The 24,194-nt window shown below is 39.2% G+C and overlaps 1 protein-coding gene across 2 annotated transcripts in view; it reads right to left on the bottom strand.

Moving 5' to 3' along the window:
- GATB (glutamyl-tRNA amidotransferase subunit B) overlaps positions 1–5,653 on the bottom strand; it is a 44,004-nt gene extending 38,351 nt beyond the window's left edge. For both annotated transcript variants that reach the window (XR_012628737.1, XM_074866681.1), the window contains exons 1-2: positions 5,517–5,653; positions 3,354–3,504 (exon numbers count right to left, since the gene is read on the bottom strand). Coding sequence is in view for 1 of the 2 variants with exons in the window: in XM_074866681.1 (XP_074722782.1) it covers positions 3,354–3,504; positions 5,517–5,653 (288 nt within the window). In the remaining variant the exon portion in view is untranslated. The remainder of the gene's footprint in view (positions 1–3,353; positions 3,505–5,516) is intronic.
- Positions 5,654–24,194: the final 18,541 nt, after the last annotated feature.

Below are 24,194 nucleotides of genomic sequence, written 5' to 3'. Positions count from 1 at the left end.
AGAAGAATTTTAGATCAACCTGCAGGGATGACCCGCTACAGGCCACCACGTATAGCGTAAAACTTATAACAGGTCCTCTAAAGACACCAAGCTAAGATCATTGCCAAGTCCATTCAGGAGGTAAAAAAAACAGGCCTTTGCACATTTCCTTACATGAAATGTAATGTATGTAATCACATGTAGTCCCAAAGAAAGGAGATCCTTACAGTAATTAGAGTAAGATGCTATCTGGTCTAGTAGTGAGGGGCTCCATCATCACAGGGCACAAGAAGCGTAGCATGGGGTATGCCATCTAGTCTCAGTACTTCTACTTTTTTAATCACAGCTTTGCCACATTATTTTTTCTGTTTCACGCCAAACAAGAGTGCACCTGCATAGCTGTTCTTGCCTGTAGCTGTCTCTCAGAGGCACGTTATGAGAGCAGCAGTGACATGGCCTTGACACTAACACTGTGATGGTCCTCCTAAGGGCCTACTTGCAGCAGAAGCATAAAATAAGCTGTGTTACAGTACAGGAAGAAAACAGAGAGAGGAAAGATGGAGGAGGACTAAACACATTCTTCTAGTTTCCCCTCTCCTGTGCAGAGCACAGCAAAGGCTCACACCCACACTCATCAGTGACCCAGAAATGTATAACAACCAGAAAAGCTCCCTTTAGTACCATTCTTTCTGGTCCCGTTGTGAAGCAACAAATGCTAGCATGGTTGTCTACCACAACCGTCTCATGGTCCCAAAGTAAATTTAAATCCCTGTGACACTGAAAACTGCCCCTATAGTTCTCAGTTAATAACAGCAGTTATTCTCTGCTATGGACAGCACAGCCACTGTATTAAAACTCTTATTATTTTTTTCATTTCTCAACTAAACAGAGTCAAAGTAAAGGCCAAATATTTACCTTCTGAAGAAACTTATTAGGCAATAATCTTAACATTTTTTAAGATGTTTTGGGGTTTTTTTACAAATACTTGGTAATTTTCAAAAACAACCCTCCATCTTTCAAAATCCAATTCCACTTCAGATACTATTCCATATACAAATATGTACAGTTATTTCAAGAAAATAAGCCCAACTGTTTGATTCCAGAACAAACATCGATCTCTAATTCCTGTGCAGCAAGTACAACAGGAAAATAAAGCTGTAACTACTGACTGGATATTGTACCACATTCTGACATGCAAGAACATGTATTTCGTAACATTCACTTGCAACTATTATTTTCACCAGTACTACAGTGAGAAAAATTTTTCTTCTCTTTGTATAGATAAAAGCAGCTGGTAGAAGCTAAGATAGTATCACTACTTTTAAAGTAACCTAACCATTCTGGTTTTTGTTTCTCAGGTGCAGTTATATTCTCTGCCAAAGCCCACATGTATTGGGGTTTTCTTACAAAGGTCATACTAAGCCTCATTTGTAAAGCACTTTAACAGAGGAAAAAGCAAAAAAAGCCCTTCCAGTAACACACATAAAAATGAAACTCTTCATAAATACTCATTTTTGTTCATTCAAGAACAGTTTTATACTTGACTGAAGATAAGCACTAGACAATTTACAAGGATTTCTGTGCATTAACAGAACGTTAAGTAGAAGGTCTAAAACAAAAATCTTGAACCCTTTCACATTTTGTGACTATTAACTCTCTAACCTAGCCCTGTCCCCAACAAAAGGAACTAATTTTCCATGTTTAAGTCTAACCAGATTCTTCTAAAACCAAACAATTGCATAAGATTCCCAGGTGCTCTGGAAAGTATGCAAAATATCCATATAGTTAGATCTGAAACTCAGCCCTGAATTGCCACTGAAACCAGAGTGAAGTCCAAATTTTATCAGCATCTAAACTTCACTTCCTTAGGTTTCAATACCTTCACAAATACAGAATGAATATATCAACTCATTTAACTTTTTAAGGATCACATGGCATATATCGAGACCCTAGAAGCCCAGCTATAAGTTAATTCTCAATTTCAGAATATTATTTAAGGCTGTGTTATGGTGATGAAATGCTTCCAATAGATTAAAAAAAAGTATCTGCAACTGGAATTCAAACCTCCAGTGAAACACTTTTGCATTAAACACTTTGACTCCATTTGTCCTGGTTTCAGCTGGAAAAAAGTTTATTTTCTTCCTAGTAGCTGGTATAGTGCTGTTTTGGATTTGTATTTGCTGGTTTAGTTGTTGCTAAGGAGTGTTATACTAAGTCAAAGACTTTTCAGCTTCTCATACTGCCCTTCCATACCATATGACATCATGGCCAGTATATAAACTGGGGTGAGTTGGGCAGGGTACACCACGGCTTGGGGATTGGCTGGGTATTGGTCAGCAGGTGGTGAGCAATTGTATTGTGCATCATTTGTTTTGTATATTCTATTATTATTATTATTTTCCCTTCCTCTTCTGTCTTATTAAACTCTCTTTATCTCAACCCATGAATTTTACTTTTTTTTTCACCCCTAATTCTCTCCCCCATCCCACTGAAGGGGAGTAAGCGAGCGGCTCTATGGTGCTTAATTGCTGGCTGGGGTTAAACCACACCACCATTATAGTCTCTGCATGCTTGTCACATGAGGCAATGTTAAGTCATTCAATATTTATTTTCACTGTTTAGTAAACACTTATGCTATACTTTTTAAATTATTATTTTTATATTAAACTTGTTAGATTCCGAGAGAATTCTACAGCAGTACTGTCATAGCCTTCACAAAGTTATAACTAAGCTGTGACTTCAAAAATTTATTACGTTGTCACTAATAAATCTCATTGCTAAGTGCTACCTAGCTATTCTGACTTATTCACAATGTCTCACAAAGATTACTTTTTTTTTTTTTAAAAATAAATTGTTTTGCTCTGGAAATAGGAACAGTTGACACTTTCCTAAATCAGAGACTTTCTACTTAGGAAGCAAAGTACCTCTACAGTGAGATATTCCAAATGGCAAATGACAGATACATAAACAAACATATGGCAACATAACATCAAATGGCCACTCGGAATCTAAGATGTTCTTCTCTCATAGGATTTATGTACCTCTCATATTTAAGGAATTTCGTGTGTGGCATACTAACCAAATACATCCTCTCTGGCCTCAAAGAAGTATTGCAATTCCTTCAGTATGCTGAAGTGACACTCCTTATTTTTTTCCCTTTGCAGAGGATATCAAGTGTCTGTAGTGACAGACAGGGAGTGAGTAAACCGAAAAGAAACAGTACTAAGCATCTCATGCTGTCAAACAACCAGAAAATATAAAACTACTGCAAAAGTAGTTCTATAGTCAAATCTAGGGAAGAACAAAATATTAGAAACATACTCAAAGTTGTCTGACATTAATCCTGATATAAATTAAGTTGAAGAATAACTTACTGGTAAAGTTCCTGGTAAAGAAGCATCAAAGAAAGATACCAAAGAGTTCGGAGGTGCTGCAAACTGGACTTGGGAACCAGAGAAAAGTTTTGAGTTGGAACTGATCTGTGCATGAATTTCCAGGCCCACAACTGGTACCCATGGAGCAAGACTGAAAAAAAAAAAGAGAAGGGAAATACAATTTAAATATAGATGACATTAAACCACATAAACATCTAAAAATAGGAGAATTAAGAACTTCTCATTTATTAACAAGAAATAAATTGTAACTGTAAAAAAATTGTAAGTGATATTGTAAATACATCTACAGTGTAATGGCAAAAGTTGTGCTGCAGTACTGGAGAACTGAGACTGACAATATATATGGAGAGGACACTATGGCAAAGCATCTTCATTATATACAGAAAAGAATGCCGTAAAAAAGAAATGTAATGGTCTGGAACTTTTAACTTTTCCTTACATGAGAAACCTTAGAGAAATTAATGAGGCAAACGTGCATGCTGGATGAACCCTAATTTGGTACCTCGTGAAAATCACAAAATCATCATAAATATCAATTACTTCTCAGGTAGTTTGATAAATCTCCAACAGACAGGTGGCATAATAAATTATGTATTCTTTATCAGCTAGTCACTTGCATGCTGGGAAAGGTGGCTCTCCAGAGCAGTGTTAGTAGCATATTAGCATAAACATTAGTAATCTGGTAATAGAGAAATCATCATTTCAACTACAGAGTGACTGCTCTCTGAACATATTCCACAGAATAAAGCTTCTCCATATCATCTAAAAAGTAATTGCAATTCTCACATCCATAACCTTTATATGGACAAGAGAAAAAGGTCACCTTTACAGTATGAATTGCTTGACAATTTCTCTAAGTAATTATCTGGCCTTGTACAAATGAAGTGGCACAAATAATATTTCAGTGATGAAATCACATTTCTATGGCAGAATACTTCAGCAGTGTAAGTACCCAGATAGCTATAGGAGATAAGCAAGCTATTGAAAAACATCAAATATATCAAGTACAGTGTTCCTTCGAAAGGTGAACATAATACATTGCCAAGATTTTAGTTCTGTCTGCCCTCCAACAGATGAGGACATCCCTACAAACACCAGACTAGTGATGCAGATGACACTTATATCACTGCTTTAGAAATATTATCATAAAGCATTAAGATTCAGATGTCTAAAGGAGATAATGTATTTTCTTTTACTGAAACATGATATTTTGGTATTTTCAACTATTCATAAAAATACCCCAAAGTTTAGGGAAAAAACATTGGTGTTTTTTGTTGTTTTTAATTTTGTAGGCCGATTTATTTCAGCATTTCCTGTGTTCTTTAGACATACATCCCTATCACATTATGGTATTAAAAATTACATCAGGTTTCGCTTAATCAGTGTGCTGGCTTACACTCAGATAAAAAGGTATGTGCATCCAGTCCTACTAACAAAGCCAATGAGAAACCTGGAATTTCTTGCCATATTTGTTCAAGGTTTATTTGTGTCTCTAAAGAATCATCAGCATACTTCTGCCGGTGTCTGCACAACTTCACTTAAGTGATCAGCTGTGCAGAGAAAAACCTGAATTTCACCAGAGAACATGAAAGCTTGTACAGGCTGTAACTTTCAGTTGCAGGAGGAATAAAATGCTCCGTTCCGGGCACACTGTCGAAGTTTCACGATTCTCCCTGAAGAGAAAGTTTCCTTTGGACCAGAATAAACCTTCAAAAATACTTATGAAAATTGGTGCAGCCCTTGCTGTTTATACTCCGAACACGTGAATGTTAACGCTTTCTAATTTGCTTGCATTGCGCCTGGCTCTTATCAAACATGGGAAAAGGACACAGCCCCCCTGCCAAGACAAATACCGTTTGGGTTTTTTGGGGGAGGGGTGCAAGATAAATGCATGCTGAGAAGGTGCTGCCAGCCACCAACAAGCTGCAGATGCCTTACACCGCTCAGAAAATGGTATTTAAAGCGGGCCCTTCTGCTATCACCATGCCGCCTCCCAGCTCCCACAGCCGTTGCTCAGCCGCCCAAGCCCGGCGACCCGAACCGGGGCCCAGCCCCCACCCTGCGGCTCCGCCCTGAGGGCGGACTGCTCCAGCGGAGAACCACCTCCACCGGCCCCTCTCCCCGCACCGTCCGCCACCGTACCCGCTCTTCCCCGCCGGCACCGCCCCTCCTCTCACGTTACAGGCGAGAGCCCGCTGCCCGCGGGGGGCGGGACCCCCAGCGCCGCGCTGCCACGCCCGGCGCCAAACCCCACCGCACCCCCGCACCGCCGCCGCCATTTTGCCTTGCTTGCTGCTGAGGGGATCCCGCAGCGCCCCCTGGGAAACGTAGTGCGGCGCGCGAGGCGGCTGCGCGGAGCGGCGGGCTGGGCGCGCGGACTACAACTCCCGCCAGGCCCCACCCCCTGGCTCCGCCCTCTCCGCGCACCGCCTGAGGGGGGCGGCTGGGGCAGGCGGGAAGGAGGGCGGGTCTGGCGAGGTGGAGGCTTCGCGAAAGGTTCTGCTGTTCCTCAGGGTGGAGGTGGGGAGCCAGGTGCAGGCGCACACCTCCCCGCCTTCACCAGGGGTGGGGGAAGACTGGCTCTGCTCAGCTTGTGGTGGACGTCCCTCAGCTTTGCCGTGGAAAGGTCTCCCCTGCCTTCGTGGCTCAGTGTGATGGCGGCCTGTTATTAGGCAGGTGTAAGTCCTCCTCACACACAGCTCTCCTGCTTACTTCCTCCCATTGAGGTGTTTCCCCAGGCACCCAAAAATGCAATAGCGTTAATGTGGGAAGCAGCTGTGTTACAACCTGAGAGGGTTTTGAGAGTTCTTGATATTTGTGTCTACAGGTCCTCTGCCTGTCCTGACAAAATTAACACCCTAGAAATGCTGGAGCACAAGACAGTGATTGCATTTGTGTCTTTCTTCAGCTGTTGTTTGAAGTGTCTTAGGCTCAGGTCCTCAAAGGGGTTGTGTATGCTTTTCCTTTGGGTTCACACTGATACAAAATGAGCTGCTGTTTTATAGATGACATTTTGCAGATCTTGGGCATCAAATGATACAGTACCATGCAGTTGAAATCTTGGATCTTAACTCTGTATTTAGAGCAGCAAGGTCCAGTCTCTGCAGGGCCTGGGAGTGTTATTGCTGTACAAATATATGGTAATAAAGAACACTGTCCGGGGCATATGCAAACATCTTAAATGCTGTTTATGCAGCTACATTTCCTAGACAATAGAATTAACAACCTTCTGTCCTAAGCCGCAGGCCTGTGGAGCTTAAATGGGAATGTACATTAGCTGTTGCTTATGTCATCTTTGCTCTATGTGAGCTACTGCTAATAGAAGCTAATCAGTCACAAACATAGGAGTAAGACTGATTTCTTCCAGCAGAGGACAGTGGTGCACATAAGCCCTGACAGTATCTTGCAACCTTTATGCCCTCTTGTCTTCCCAAGCTCACATACGCGATGTGGAGTGGTTCAGAATCATGTGGAAGATAATTCATCCAACTAAGAAAATGTTTTATAATGGTTGTTCCATAGCACCGATTTTATAATATATTTATATTTTAAATGAGTTAAATTAACAAGAGGTTCTTTATAAGAAGAACCAGTTGAGAGGTAACCTTCAGCAGACACTGATCTACAGTTATTTGTACAATATAGCTTAGTTTATTAGTTTGTCACATTCCTTTTCTTGGGGAATATCCCTCCCTTGTACACCAAAGTGTGACCAAGAAAAAATTCCTTTCCAGTAGAGAGAACTGGCCACATGTGGAGAATGAAAGGACATCAGAGTGACCCTTTTCCTTTTCTCCTGTTGTGAACCTCTTCACATATGAGATAACCTATTGTAAAGCCTGTATAGCAGTCTTTAAGCCAGTGGAATAGGTAAGAGTTTTTGATAATTTTGATATGAGGAAAACCCCATTTGTTTTGGACTTAGTGGGGGCCTATGCAATGTATTGTGATGAAGAATGCATTTCAGGCTAAACCTTTAGTATACGATTGTTATTTCTGCAACAAATTTATTCCTTTAACAATTGTCCTTCGTGAACTCTGGATTTAATTATTATTTGATACTTTGTAGGGATTGACAGATCATTTCAAACCAGCTATGATGATATGTTCTGAATATAGCTCTAAAATATTTTCACTGGTGTAAAAATGGTAAGTTTCGAATTATTTTACTTTCTTTTAAACCTGTTATCCTGATGTAATAGAAGATTTCATAAATAATCACTAAGAAGTTAAAACCTTATGAATATTAAAATCATGTTACTTAAAGCCTTACTCTGCCTTGATTGCACAGACTTCTGCCCTTTGTGCATATTATTTAAAAGGGAGTAGACAATACAGAGGGGTTGAAATCCACCTTCTGCATCCCAAACAATTCCCCTGGAACTTTTAGCTGTATGGGTGCTGTCTTACATAGAGACGAGGATTGGAAAGTGCCATTGTTTGTCATTTAAATTGTCTCAATGCTATTTTAATTTCTTTCCCAGAAAAAATCCTATTAGAAAGACCTTTTTCTTTGCAGCCCTGTGCCAGTGACCAAGTAGGTAATAAATGAAAGCTCACACATCCATATATATACAGGAAGCTGATCAATCACAGACAAGCAGGGAATAATTGCCTTTCCCAGCAGCTTACTTTGAGGTACGAAAGGCTACATATTTGTTCCTTATATACCCTGGGCAGCAGCCTGTACTTTGCAGTGTGTTTATAGATCATGCTGTGGCTTGGAATAGGAGAATATCTCCAGCACTGCATAAAGATTTGAACAATGGTAGTTCTGTACTAACTATGTAGACTTCTGTCTTAGAGAGGGTAGACCCAGGAGGCAGTTTGCTCAGAGTTTCTTATTGCTGTAGGAATTTAACCAATGCCTGAGAGGAAATTGGAATTTTGTAGAGGACAAAAACCCAACAAGATACCATTTAAGCCATAAACATGCAGTCTGTCCCATTTATTTGAAAGAAGATACCTTTGAATTTCAGTTTATAGGGTCTGAGCTCTAAATTCTGCTTTCTTGCAAGCCATGTTTAGCATGCTACTTACTGCTTTTGTGGACTGTGAGATCTTTTGGTATAGCAGGGAATGGGGTATTCAGACTGGGGTGTTTGTTAGATACCTCACAGGCTGCCTGCAGTGTCTTATTTCAGCATGTGAAAGAAGGAACAGGCAGGAACCTCTGTTAGATTTTGAAGCAGAGGGTGTGGCGTTTGGAAGAGTAAATCCATAGTCTATCAAATAATGAGACATTGCCCTACAGGGAAGAGTAATGAAGAGGATTGTTAAGTTTGGAAGGAAACTATCGTAAGGGATGTTTTCAAACTTTTAGGCCCCTCTGTACCTTGAGATCACCTCTGTACCTTGAAAGCCTTTTTTTCTCTACAGGTATAAAGAGAGAAATTTTCTTCTTTTTCTGCAACTTTCAGCTAATAATGGCAATGATTTTCAGTCTGGACTATTGATTCAATTTGTCTATCTACCAATAGTGGGAGATGGCAAATATAAAAAATTATACCTAATCTTGTAGACTGGAAAAGGCTACTTCTCTTGACTATAGGAGACAGTATTTAGGGAGCTAATAGAGCTGCCTTGTATGATCTGCTGGCCATGTGTGCATGCATGCATGCAGTAATAGACTGGGTAATATGAAGGGCCTCATGGTTTGAGGGGTCTTGTATCGAAGTCTGTTAATATACAAAATGGCATCAATTTCTACTGACAGCGCCATTTTATTTCATAAAAGTTATTACTCAGGTTGAAGGGCCAGACTTGGCTAGAAAAACCTACCACAATAAATATGTATGCACAAGCAATTTCTGTAAACAGTAATGGAAATATGGAAGTAACATGCAGATACTGATATTACTGTAGAAGGTGAATTCACTATTCCTCAAAGGTTGTGTTGTGGGAGAGAACCTGTAGCTTTGGTTCAGCCCTGAGAAACCCTTATACTATGGCTCTTCTGTACTGGTTTTCACACGGTGTTTCTTGCCCGGGAGTGCTGCAATGAGCAAGTGACCGCACCTGTGATTTGAATCAGGTGTTGGCAATCTTGAAAACTAGCACTTTGGTACATAGTACGCTCCTGGTCTCTCAGAACAATGAGTTAGTTGGAAGCAAAGTGGTTACTGGGTTTATTGTAGCTGGGAAGCCTTACAGCCTGTTCGCTAAAGGTAAAGGCAGTGTTTGTTTGAGGGAGTTTAGCACCATTAACTTTGTTTTATGGTGAGTACTACTGCTAATCCTATTGTTTAATAAATTAAACTCTTCCTTTTTCCATTGTGAAGTTTGGCTATTATAGGCATAAGAGGTTTTCCTGGTATGTCATTGCCATATTGATGTTGTATCTTGATTAGAAAATTCATGTTATGAGCCTATGCTACCTTTGGTGTGACTTCTAGCTGCCTAGGGATTAATTTCTTTTAGTCAGAAATCAGTATGATTCATTTCTAGGGTGACTGCTCCTTTTAGTTTGGACCTCTTATTATATGCTATGTTTCCTAAATGCTTGAGTTGTAATTTAGGAATCATGTTGGGTTTATATTTAGATGCAGTTCCATCTATGAAGAATATATTTTGGTGGTGGTGGTTTTCTTTTATAGTATGTTATTCAAGCTAATGGGGACTACATTTGGAAACAGCAGAGAATAGGCTAAAGTGTCTAGATTAGAGAGGAGTCCATAAACCTGTATGAATTTCATGTGTGTACTGTCTGAGATGGAGTATGCAGAAGAAAGTGATTAATAATATTTCAGCTGATCTAAAATTTACTAGTATATTCTCTCTAATTGTATTGGCATCTGCAAGAAAGCCTTTAAAATGTCTTTCCAGCCTTTGGTTTTCATTTTGCTCCTGTTTACAATTTGCAACTGAAATTTCAAAGAGCTGCTTTATGTCCGAGGCCTGTTACTTCCTAAATTAAGAGTCATAACTCTTGTTATAAGTCTTGTTGCAGGCTATCTATGACTAACACATAAAGTTAAGGATATAAGATTTCAGTAGCTTATGGTTTCACATAACCAGTACTCAAACAAGAACTTTCTCCATTGACCCCAGGATAAGGGAAGGAACTAAATGCTGTTGTACAAAGTACAAGACTAAATCCGAATCTTTGGTTTCTGAAGGTAGTCTGATGTAGTCTTGATGCTTGTCAAAGTATCTAATTTTAGAGAAACTATACCTTCTAAATGGCACTTGAGGTATATATTGTCCATTCTGATATCTTTTTAAATTGTTTACAGCTTCAGTTTCATACAGTCATTTATAAGATTCCAGCTGATAACCCCACCCCAGGAAAAAATAGGCACAAAGATCTATGCTAAATTTGTTAAAGAAGAAAAATTTTAGTTGAACAGTCAAATCAAGAATATGTGTCAAAGTGTTTTCCCTGACTAAGGGATGGCATTAATAATCAACAAAACCTGCAATTATTATTGACTTCTCTGTCATGAATAAAGTGAAGGAATTGTTTGAAAGAGTTGTCAAGCAACATAATGCTTGGAGTAAGCCAGTTACAATAATGACATTAGTTTAGTCTAAAACTAATTTTTTACTCAAAAACAATCTAAAGATAGTCTCAAGTGTTAAATCCTGTCAAGGTGCTGCTTTTCAGACAGGGATTTCTTTAAAACATGAGATTACTTGTAGGTTGAAACCAATTTGAAGAGGTTATATTTTAAAAGAAAATTATGTTCTAGAGCCTTAGCACAGTGCTTCTAGGGGCTGCCTTTATTGTTCTTAGCACTAAGAGTTGTTTTTAATTGTCTGAAGCAATAAGGGTGTGAACTAAAACTGTTGACCAGATGGAACTTTGTGATTAATTACCGCACTAAAAGCGCAGTAGAAATGTAAATGAAGGAAAAGAAGGAAAATACTGCACATAAATGCTCAAAAGCTTGGAATAAGGTTCCAGATCCTGAAGTGAGACAGTCTTGTCTCACCTTTTTTCTATGCAATAACACAGACTTTTGTTTTGCTTATTTAGGATTGATTTGTAAGGGGTTATTTATTTTCAAGACTGTATATTCCTTGCCTTCAGATGTGTACACCTATACCTTGCGTTATGCATCACCCAAGTGGGCTTGAAGAACACAGGGTGAAACTGCTAGATATAAAGTCTTTACTCTGGGACATAATTTTTTTTTTTCTTTACTTGCATAGTTGCACTGCTGTCCTCATCTTTCCACAGTGCCTGTGGCATTTGAAGCAAAATCTAATTTATGTTCTTCATTTTTTTAATAAGTGATAACAATGTTTGTGGTGTGTGTTTAGTTTTTTCCCTCTCTGTGCTGTATTTATGCCATACCTATGTGTTTGGTAACTTTTTTTATAGTGAAATAAAAAATATAAACATTGCTTCCTCCTGAGAATGAAAACAGAATGGAAGTGCCCTTCAAATTGTTCATCCATCTCACAATTTAGATAATGCTTATTCCTATGTAAGCGCCAAATACATACCAAAGTGACGAGTGAAATACAGAAGTACCACTATTTAGTAGATTAGATAGAGGGATGCTGTTTGTTATGGGGTTTGGGGTGTTTTGTTTGCTTTTCTGCAGACTCAGAAAGGCTCATTGCTTTTGAATCCTGGTTATGTTTTCTCCATGGATCTCTCTGGTAAAGATAGTTAGTGTGTTAGTCACAATCATTAACTGAGAGCCTGTAAGCAGAGCCATGTTGTGACAACCTGGAGAAATGAGTGCCTTTGGGTACAAAACAGGGCAGAACACGCAGAAACAGCACAAATGTATTTCCTGTTTTGTTACTTGTGTATTTAGTGAAAGGATGGCTAACAAAGTTGAATCAAGTATTTCATCTTGTGTCGTTTATTCTGTCCTTGGGCTTTCTGTGGCACCATCAGTTCATGGTGACTAGTGTGAACTGCTGCCCACCAGTAAATTTTTTAACTAACCAGAATCTTTTTTATTTTGTTTTAAACTTGTGATCTGGTTGCTTATGGGATAACTTGGCCCTATTGAAGGCTCTTGGGATGGTGTTTTGTACATGTTATATCACAGAGCTTCTGTTTTGCAATTTATTCTTTAGAAAAAATATGAATGATTGTACAGTCTTATGGACAACAGCCATATTAAAGCCATATGCCAGTGTAGAAAACCATTGATAGTAGAATACCTCTCTTACTATTAATTTTAAAGGTAAGGAAAAGAACGAAGTGCTGTCTTTTCAGGGGGTTGTTTGTTTTTTTGTTGTTTTTTTTTTTTTTTTACATTATCGCAGATTTGCGCCTTAAACTTCCAATTACGGAAGTGAAATTCTCTCTGTAGAAACTTTTATTAACTGATCAATCAGTAACTGTTTTGGGACTGAGGTGCTTCAACTTCAGTAACTGATTAGTAAATTGCAGTCTGAAGCCAGAATGTAAGAGGTGTTGTGTGCTTTGCACATATTGGGGCAATGGCTCATTAAGTTTTAATAAATTGGATAATCTTTGAAGTCTGTATTCCTTCCTTGCCTTGTCCAGTATAGCAGCATGTGCAAGGAATTCAGTACAAGCCAGCAGCAGCACAGTGTACTTTGTGTCAGAAGGCTGCTTCTACAGGCCTTGTTCAAATAAAACTCTTGTGGACCTCAGTGAGAGTTTGGGATTGATACCAAAACTACTGCTAAAGCAGAACTGGAAGAGTTAGTATGTGGTAAATAATTACAGTAATACCTTTGCCTAAGGGACTTTAGAGACCAACCTTCCTAGCTTTGCCATATGCCCTTCTCTTTCTGAAGTATTCGCATTTATAGTATGGTAGCACAGCTTTCTGTCTACACTAGTAGTATTTCCTCTCTCCCTGACACTCGCTGTAGTGACCTAAGTCATGGTAATGTCATGTTGCTGGCTTTTGTACTTTTGACCTCCTCTTGTGTCTTGTTCTACTACTGTGTAGATTAAGGCAATCCCTAAGTGATTGCATAGGAAGCCTTTTTACATCAGGGTAGTATCAGTATGAGGAAAAATGATACTCTACCAAGTCGTTAGACAATTCATATGTTTTTAATGGATGTACAGAAGAACCTTTCTGCTAGGCCAGGCGTGCAGTAGCGACTGTGTGTTGGAAGGCTATGTGATGGGTAGCACCCTTTGGATTACTGCTTCCCATGTTACTGAGCTGGAAATTCAGTGAGACACTACTTTGAATAGATACGCAGCTGCCTTATGCATGGATGAAATACATACATCTGTGTTTCAAGAGATTTGATTTTTCCAGTTATGATCTGCTAACTCATGGTACTAGATAGGAACTGTCTAGTTCAGGGAGCATTTTGTTACCGCTATATGAGTCATGCAAAGCTTACTATTTCTATTAGGTCCTGAGAAAGAGAGATTTAACTTCTTGGAGTCCTCTTCCCCAAAGCATGTCTGTCTTCTTACAATGTTCTGAACTGGAATTAAGCATTAATTGGGAAAAACACCATACAAAACAAATGGCCAGAAATTAAAACAAAGATTACTACTGGCAGTCTTTCACTGACAAGAAGACACAAAGGACAAGAGCAGTACAAGCTGTGCTCTGAAATATGCAGGTCTGGACATACTGTATTTTAAGTATGTGTATAGAGTGTTTGGTTATGTAAAGTAGCTTATACCCTTAATGAAAACCAGTAAACTACCTTCCATGGTAGTTTCTCTGTGAATTCTGTTGTCTTGTAATTACACAGTCATGTTTAATTGGTCTTTCCCAATCACTAAATGTCTCCCAGTCTCCAGCTATTTCATTTTAAAATCCATGTTTACACAGAAAACAAAGACATACATTTAGTCAGGATGATTCTACTCTAACTTAAGAAAGAATAAGAACACTTCCACAAAAAATATAGTCAGTGTATCTACTAACCTCTTCAGAACTGAACACAAAATGAATTTGTTGTCTTTTTGTACCAAAGAGTGCTTGAAAGATTTGCAAATGTGTGGTAGTAGCATAATAAATAAGCAGCACATTGTGAATATATCTTTCAAAGGCCAAGGAATAGCTTAAATGCTATTTTAAATGGTGGTTGATAGAAAACATTTCCAGTTGGATCATGTATGGAGTAATTACTTTTGACAAGTTAATTTTGAAAGTGTCCAATTAAGCTATTCAGTCATAGCTTATCTCTTCACAGTGTGGCTGTATTCACTTAGATGTTCAGGCTTGAATTTCTATTATTCATTTAAGCATGGATCCAAATCCATGCAATGTGAATTCATTGAAAGGGCAGTTCTTAGCATTGAGAGTTTCAACCCCCCCAAATCCAGATCACAAGACTGGCTTAAATCAAGAGGGGTGTGAGGTTATTTTATTTTTTTTCTTTTTTAAGTAGTACTAAGCGTTTGCTTCTCAGCTTCTATTTTTTTTTTTTTTTAGCCTGTTAAATTAAAGCTGAGAATATGAATCTGAAACTCACTTTAATTAACAATATAAAATCAAATTTAGGGATGTGGTTTCTTATGAAGCCACCAGACTCCCAAAGCTGGGACTTTAAATGAAATACCAAATACAAAAATGTACCTTAGAATTAGAAGATAGAGAACTACTAACTCTGTATCAATGTTATAAAGTAAATATGAAGGGAGTATGGAGTATCAAATCTTTGAGATCCCAGGATGACACTAGCTATTTTCAGATGATAATAAAGCTGTTGATTCACTGCTGTTGATAGCAGTGGAAATAAACCAAGTCGGGAGCATACTGTGATTATTCAAAAGGTTCAAGGGCATGTGTAACCTGCTTCAATCAGTCAGGTGTTTGGTTTTTAGGAATGAACTAATAATATGCATTAAAGATGGACTTTGGCCTCTAGAAGCTTTTAAAAAAGAACTTTAAAAAAAATTAGTATCCAGTACTTATCCTCTGAGTGAGCAGAGCAGGATTAGAGAACTGCCACACAATTAATCAAGCTAGTGATTATACCAAACTGAAAACTCAAGGGACCAAACTTACTAGGCCCTGGGCAGGTAATTTACATGATCGGCGCTGGCATTAGTGAGGCGAATTCAACAAGATGTATGATAGTGATGGTAGCTAGTGTTTCTTCTCTGTCATCTATTCAGTTTTTCACTTGCACAGAAATGTCTCTAGTAGTAATGGGACCAGGTCAGAGCATAACTGAACCTTTATGGTTCTTTGCTGCTGACACAGCAGTTTGTAGGCTGCTGTTCTAAATCCCTCTGAGGAAAGAGAGAAGCATGTTCATCACAGACATGACAGAAAACCTAGACTAATGGTTTCGGACTTCTTTTTTTCCCCCTTCTTGGAAGCCTACTGCCCAAACCTGAGAGACATTGATTTAGCTATGCCCCCCCCCCCCCCCCCACACACTTCCTTATGCTTAAATTCACGTGGAGACACACACAGGCTCAGGTACCTGCGTGGCTCTTTCCAGTCAAGACTTTAGTACTTTCGAGTTCTTTCAATTCCTTTGTATGTTTTGAAACTTAAGCTATAAATGGATCTTGACAGCAGGTTTCACACAGGGATCTAGATATCAGGCTGTATCATCCCACACACATATTTGGATTAATTTCATTTCTCTTCTGCAACTTGGGTTGACACCTGTTTGAACACAGCAAAAGCCTAGCTTTCCCTTGCGTGGCTGGAAGTCACTAACATGAGAGGAGGGTCCTCTCAGCCAGTCAGAGAGGGACCTGGGGGTGTTGATTGACAGCCAGCTGAACATGAGCCAGCAGTGTGCCCAGGTGGCCAAGAAGGCCAATGGCATCCTGGCTTGCATCAGAAATAGTGTGGCCAGCAGGGACAGGGAAGGGATCTTACCCCTGGACTCGGCACTGGTGAGGCCGCACCTCGATGACTGTGTTCAGTTTTGGGCCCCTCACTACAAAAAGGACATTGAATTACTCGAGCGTGTCCAGAGAAGGGCAACGAAGCTGGTGAAGGGTCTGGAGCACATGTCGTACGAGGAGCGGCTGAGGGAACTGGGGTTGTTTAGTCTGGAGAAGAGGAGGCTGAGGGGAGACCTCATCGCCCTCTACAACTACCTGAAAGGAGGTTGCAGAGAACTGAGGATGAGCCTCTTTAACCAAGTAATAAGCAATAGGACAAGAGGGAATGGCCTCAAGTTGCGCCAGGGAAGGTTTAGACTAGATATTAGGAAGCATTTCTTTACAGAACGGGTTGTTAGGTGTTGGAATGGGCTGCCCAGGGAGGTGGTGGAGTCCCCATCCCTGGAGGTGTTCAAGAGTAGAGTAGACATAGCGCTGAGGGATCTGGTGTAGTTGGGAACTGTCAGTGTTAGGTTAATGGTTGGACTGGATGATCTTCAAGGTCTTTTCCAACCTAGATGATTCTGTGAGGGGCAGGCCAGGCCAGAACACATGTTGGGAAAGGTAATTGGAAGTTTTGAACCTGACATGGATTTCTAAGATTGACAGGTGAGCCCAGCAGATTTATCATCAAGTTTCATTAGTGCCACCCAGCAATGCAGTCTGTAAGTAGCAGTGATTTTTTTTTTTTTAATTTTTTTTTTTTCTCCCTGGACTCTGTGTAGCTTGACTTTTTCAGAAGCTCTGCACTCTGAAGAAGACCCTCCTCTATAACTTATTGAGTGGCTCCGGATGCCAAGAAACTTTGTCTCCCCGAAAGCTTCTGAGTTTATGTTCATCCCACGCGCTATTTAAATAACTGTTGACCTAGGCTTCCTAAACATGGCTTGTCTAACGCTATTTATCTACCTACTTATTAAACCAAAAAAATCTGACCTTCAGTATTTGTCCACTGGGCTATTTCTCTAAGATTAATTTTGTAAGAGACAGCTGAAAATCACTTTATATATTGGCTTTTATATCCAACTGTGGAATTATCTAGAGGATAATAGTAATATAAATCTTCCACCCAGATTTTACAGCATTGTTTCTAATTTTTTTCAACACAGTTACAGTAGGTCTGGGTTCAGGTTCACATTGTTCCCCCTTGCATCATTGCTTGTATGTGAGAAAATAACTGCAAAAAAGCATGGTGTTCCAGGGTACACATCTGTGACCTCTGTTTTGGTGCAGATAATGTGATAACTGCTGACCAATAGTACAAACACACACCAGTTTTAGTATAATTACCCTTTGCTGAGGCAAGAAAGTGTCCCTAAATTCCATTCCAAGGGCAGCAAAGCAGCAAACAAACGGAACTCCCATGGCCTGAATTTTAGCGACAACAGCGTTCATGATGTAGAAGAAATATGTATTGCAGGGTCTTCAAAAGGACATTAAACCTATAAGGGTTTTCCAGGTAAAAAAGCATGTTCAGATAGTGCAGTCTTAAGCAGATTGTCCCAAAGTTGGTGTGAGGAAGCTGAAAAGGCGGTAAGATTTTGGCTGAAGAAATAAAGCGTTATTAGTGTTCCTCCGAGTGTTGGCAATGCAGGACTTCAGAAAAACTGGTTAAGTACTGTTGGATTGAAATGGGATTTAAAACCAACCTGATGCTCTTCTAAGTTATAATGGAAGTCAAATTGCTTCTCAGCAGTCCTGTATGTTAGCAAAATGCTGATGTGGCTGAATGTTTTCTTCCCATGATCAGTGGCAGTGAACAGAATTGTGGTGTGATTGAAGCTTGGTTTTCATCAATGCTATTTGAAATCAAACTGTGGTGTGATGAGGACAGTGTCATTACAGCCCTATGAAATGAATAAAGTCTAGGCTGGTATCCAGTCCGGAAAGTCTTGTTCACTGGGTAGAGGATTTTATGAACGGGCTGCACCTGCCATGCTGCCCAGTAGTAAACTGGGGAATGCAGTGCCTGATGTTTTATGGCTTAGGCTCCATCCTGCTTGGACTACTGACTTGCCACAGCAATTATCACAGATGTAATACAGTAATTTGTATTGCATGCTGGCAATGAGTTGTGTATTTGTTTTTGATGTCTAAATTCAAAGATGTTTTAACCTTCAGTTTCAGAGTTTGTTCACATATTTCATAAATTCATCATTAGTAAAATTTAGTACTCTCGTGCTTTCTATTTTATGTCACTGCACTAGTCTTTAATTAATCTTCATTAGTTATATATTCATTAGCATAGGTAAACACTTGGGGCTAGATTCATTGTCCATGTAATGTGTGGTACAATGATTTAAATGCAGGAAAAATTGCTCTCTAGGGTATTTAAGTAAGGGGGGAGTCTAATTTACATATTGGGACAATTTAGGGCTAGCCAAGCAGTGGCTGACAGCCCATTCAACTAGATTGGAATGGAAATGGAGGGAAAACATAGTCAGCAGAGGAACTGTGGTTTACTGAAATGTGTATATATATGGGCCTTTAGGGGAGTTCCTTAGGAAAGGGGAAGTGAGTGCCCTACCTGTTCTTCCCTTCTTTATGCAAGAGGAAAGTAAATGATCTTTTACAGTCTGACCCAATCTGAATATTCAGCAAGTGAGTCTCTACTAGGGCGGTAGCAGCATTGTCACCTCTGCTACCAGGTCTTGGGAGCAGGCAACTTTTACTGTATCTTATTTTCTCCACCTGTGTGCCGGGCGTAAACACCATCTCTCCTGCAGCAGAGAATGAGCTGTGTGTCCATGCTTTGGTGTATTGGCACAAGCCACAACAGAGAGGGGGTTTGTGCTCATGTGCTGGACTGTGAGGAGGGCTGGCTGAGCTACAGTCATGGTATTGCCATCCTGTCTAGGATTCCAGTTGTGCTGCTTCTACATTCGTTCCAGTGGTAGAACAAACTATTCGCTTATTTTGTGCCTTGGCATAGGCATGTGAAACTAATGGTGCACTCGTCCTTTCAATTCAGTGAGCTTGAGGTGTAAATTACTACTCATGAATACGTTGTTTGACTCTGTCCTTCACAAAAGTAGATGAAGTTCCAGATGCTGATAATAGTGCTTGTGTTAAATTGTTTCCTCATTCCACAGTTAATCTTAAGGATGGAGGAAAAAATATTTTGGGTCAAACCCTTCAGTCTTTTCTAATCTGGGTAATTCCTTGATTGCACAAATAATCCCGTAAGATTTCATACTAATAGAGACTATTGACTCAACTGGACATGTATATCTTAAACTATTAAAAAAATAAGCTTGTGATGTAGCAAGATTTTAAGACAAAATAAGCATAAGTAGCAATCTGACTATAATATTAACTTGCGATTTTTGTCCTGTACAGTTGCATGAATTTGGTAATGTTCATCCTACTGGAGCCTGTAGGCATCCTATTGGTTGTTAGTTCTTACTGGAAGATAAATAATGAAGCTAAGATAAGTTGATAAGTGTGGTGGTGCAACAGCTATTTTTATAAAGAAAAAGACCTCCAGAGACTTCTTGCCCGTGTGCAAAGCTTCATGTACTTTAGTAATAAATAATTTTATTATTTGCCTCGTCCTCCCCCACACTTATTAATGCTACTGTGCTACCCATTAATAAACCTTTTAATTAACTCCCCCTTATCTACCACCTCCTTCTTCCGCAAATAAATACTAGAGTTTTGAAATCATGTGCAAGGGATGAAAAAATTCCTAAACACTTTGAGAAGGGAATCAGGTTATCTGTTTGGTGTGCTGTGATTTATTTGATGAGCACAGAGAAGGATAGGGCATGCAAATATTGCAGTGTTCTTGCTTTGTTACTTATGAAACTTCTCTTTCTTAATTTCTTTTATTTCAGTTCCTAAACACAATTAGTATGTGCGTGTATGTGTTGGGTGAAAGATGATGTGTATGTCTCCCTAGAATTTACATAGCCTTTCAAATTTTTTGAAAGAGGGAAATGAAGCACAGTACACTGGATAAGCTGACAACTTTTGATGTATTGCTTCTCAGCTGCAGTAATGCATAGCTTTGGTTTAGCAAGAATATTCTCAGGGTTTACCAACCTTCAAGAAGTCTTACAGTGGATTGTACTTCCCAAGTTATTACTTTAGTCTTTAGGCTATTTTATTCCCCTCACAAATTCAGGTATTTTCTATAGGATTTTTATGCAATAGAATTTTTTTTCAGCTAATACTAGGCATTGTTTTTGAGTCCTCAAACCTGGCAGTTCTGCTTGCAGCATTCAGTGAGTGAATGAACACTTGCGCTATCCTAGGCCGCAAAGTGGGGATGGGCTAAAATGGGTAACAGTTACATGTTACAGAACACTTTGGAAACGTAAGGGAGCGTGAAAAGAAGCAGGAAATACTCTTGAATCACAAGAAGTCACCTGTCTGGGCCTGTAATCTGGTGGGGTTCCTGACCGGTGTTTGTCTAACCTGTTCTCAAGGACCACCATCAGTAGATATTCCTACCTCACAGGCAACTTTTATTTCAGTCCTTCACTATCTTTACTAATGCAAAACTTTCCTAATATTTACCACAGATCTCTCTTTTGCTGTGATTAAAACTAGTACTTTGTGTCCTGTCCACAGTGGATGGGCAGAACAAACAAATCTCTTCCTCTTTTCAGCAGTCTGTTTATAATCCAGTAAAACTCCTACTGGTATGTTTCCACTTGATCTCTTAAAGCTAAATAGTCCTGTGTCTGTCTTTCCTCATATCTGATCTCTCTTTTTAGATCCCTGATCTCTCTTTCTCTGTACTCTCTTGATGTGGTCTTTGTTTCTCCTAAGATGTCATACCCAAGATGTGAATCCATGGCTTAGCTGATGCATTATTTGTGCTGAATAGAGTTACTTCATTTATCTTTCAGATTATTTTGATGTTTACAAATGGCACATCTGCTTTTCTTATTGTATGGTACTAAAAGAAACAAAATTATTTAATTTGTATCTGTGATCCGATGTAACTAACAGATTCTCTCAACAGAACTGATACCTAGGAAGCTGTTCTCCAGTGTGTGCTTTGAGCAGTTAATTATTTCTGCCTAAGTGTACAAACTTGTGATACGAACACTTCCCAATTACTATTAAAAGTTATGTAGTTTTTCTTAAGACTAATTGTTCTTGTTGAGAAAAAGCAGGTTCTAGTTCTCCCTGCAAGAGAGATGATTGCAGTACAGAAATAATTTTTATGATCGTAATTGAAAAAAGTAGATGGTGAGTCAGTCTTGTCTAGGGGATTTTTCTGGGATTTAATGCTGTTGTAGTCCATTTGGCTTCTCAGTAGCACATTGAGATTTCTTTTTTGAGTAGTGTGTGTTTTCTTATTTCCCCCCCTATTCTGAAGTAGTTGGAAGAGAAGACTTGTTTTGAAAATCTGTCTTTGCAATTTACAATAGCCTTGAAGTCAGAGGTGATGATCACAGAATTTCCACAATATGGAGTAACCACAATATGGTTTGTCCTGTTGGATCCAAAATTGTCTGTTAGAATTTCAGAAGCCTATAGAGTTTTAGGGATGTGATGGTCTTTTTAGTTAATTTTTCTGCTATTTCATCTTCATGATGTTCCCTTATAGGATTAAAATATGAGTGTAAATTTGAATGTTAGAATATACATGTGTTTAAAGAGTTGTTTTTAGACATAATCGATCCTTTATATGGGGAACAACAAAGAAATAAAAATGATTAGCGAAGAAGACTCTAATGGACTGGAGTTTGTGCAGGAAAGCAAGATCTGCTCACCTGGCTGAGGCACTTGAACTGCATATGATAAATAGATTGTAAGACCTCCTCTGCCCAAAGTTCTTGAGAAACCATCATAGTGCAACCTAGTAAGTATGGTTGACTGGATGGAAAGAATATGACCTCCTCCCAGACCACAGCATATATAGACTTCGTTCAGAGGATAGACTTTAGAAACAGAAAGAAGAGCAGCAAGTCTTTAATCTCCTAAACAGGAAATTATTTAAAAAAAAAAACAAACAAGAAAAAAAACCAAACAAGAACAACAAAAACTTAAAAGGGGAAAGAATGAAGTGGTGCTAGTTGTCACAGTAGTCTGGGAACTGTCCAAAACTTAAAACGCTTTCTCCTTTCTCAGTAACTTGGGTATTTCCATCGTCATTCTTGGTCACTAAAAAAGCTGTTCTTTTGAGACCTCTGAGGGGACCAAGATGTGCAACATCTTGACTTTCACTGTCAAACTGATCCCCAGATCAGAGGTGTTAATGCAGGCTCATGAGACTATGATGTGGGTTATTAATATTTACTTTTATTACTGTGATCCTGTGGATTTTGTAAAAAAGAACTATAGCTGTTGTGAAATTCAGTGGCTGATTGGCATATATTGTTGCATAATTGGAACAATAAAGATTGAGGTGAGATGCAGTAAATTGCCCTAGTGATGATTTTTAAAGCACCATCTGTAGCCTGATACTTCTGCATCTTTAAAAGTGATATTGTTCAGAAATCTGTTCTGTGGCATAGAGGTGGCTCGTTCTGTATTTGCCTGCTAATCAGCAGTAGCCTGTGTTGGTGGGGTTACCTCCACAAAGAAAGACAATGGTACTTATTGCTGGTTTTGGAACAGAAGCACTCCCCACAGGCTATAACATAGTGTTTTATTTTGATTGTCAATTTCCCACAAGATGAAAAGGGTGAACAATAAACCAAATGCTCATTACTGGGCTTCATGTATTTGAACATAACACAGCAATCTGATAGAATTGATTCAATTCCATTAAGTAGCATATGATGATGATATTTTAGGTGCACTGTACAGGGAAAACACTCTAGTGTCATGTCCTTATCTAGTGACCTTCAAAGCTGACAGATCAGTGTTACTGAATCTTAATACAAAAAAACCAACAATAGAACAAACAAAAAGAACACCCCACTGCACCCAACACCCCAAAACAAAGTCAACCTTCAACCCCTTAAGAGTAAATCCCAGATCCCCTGAAGATATTAGTCAAAGTTGATGTCAAGGAATCCGTATTTAACTTGCATACCTTTCACCCCTCAGCTCCTCCTGTTAGCTTTCATTCCTTTATTGGGCCAAAATCAGCATAAGTCATATTGCCTATTCTGTGCCAGTTCTACAAGCAGAACCTTATAGGGTAGTAGCAGAGTAGAGGGAGAAATAAGTTTCTGTTTCAGGGAATTTGAAAGACATGTTAGCATTTGACCAGTTATCTTTAAAGAGGACAATTTAGAGTGAGTTCTGCAGTCAGTAGTTGTCCTTGCTGTGCTAGTGAGAAATATCACCAAGAAGTGTGTTATGCCATCAGCTAAACCTTTGAGCACCTTAAATTAGCAGTTGCCCCCAGAAGAAGCCTACCTCTAGGAAGGTAGGGAATGCCTCATAGGGAACTTAAAATGCTAATTTTAATGCATTGTTGTGCAGTGGCAGTATGCTTGTCAGTCAAGCTGGCATCCTATTGTACTTGCATCCATGTAAAATAATGCATCGAAGTGCCAGGCTGAAAAGGGTAGTTAAAAGAGAGGGGCACAGGGTAGCCAGAGCAGAACTTGCGAGTAGTGTGTGTTCCAGTGTGGCACATGACTATACTATCCCTGGTAATCCCAGATCGCAGTATTCTGCAATCTTGGCATTTATTATGGCTTTCATTTAGAAGAGCAGTATTTTCTTCTATTGATATCTCGCCCATCGCTGCTGGGCACTTACTTGTCTGCAGTATCAGTAACATAAATGTATTTCTATCATATGTTAACGAGAGGCAATTTTATAGCATTAAACAAAAGATGAGTATTGATATGAGCTTTGAAAAGGTTTCTTCCAGTTTGGCTAGGTTTTCTTATTTACAGGGAAAACAAAAACAAAAGAAAAGCTTGCGTAGTATTTGCCCAGAGCCTATCACTAGCCTATTGAAAACTGTACTTTTAAGAAGTTTCATTAACAGTAGTTAGAATTAATTTTGTATAGTGCTGGTCTGTTAGAACTTGGTTACTGAATGAAGTAGAGCCTTCCCCCTTACCCCACCATATGTGCCTTAAGATAGTGCATGAGATAAATGTATGATGGGTCCAGACAGGGCAGTAAATTCTGAG

The sequence above is a fragment of the Strix uralensis genome, chromosome 4, assembly GCF_047716275.1.
Source record: "Strix uralensis isolate ZFMK-TIS-50842 chromosome 4, bStrUra1, whole genome shotgun sequence".
Lineage (NCBI taxonomy): Eukaryota > Metazoa > Chordata > Aves > Strigiformes > Strigidae > Strix > Strix uralensis.
This window is presented reverse-complemented; position numbering and strand designations above follow the sequence as displayed.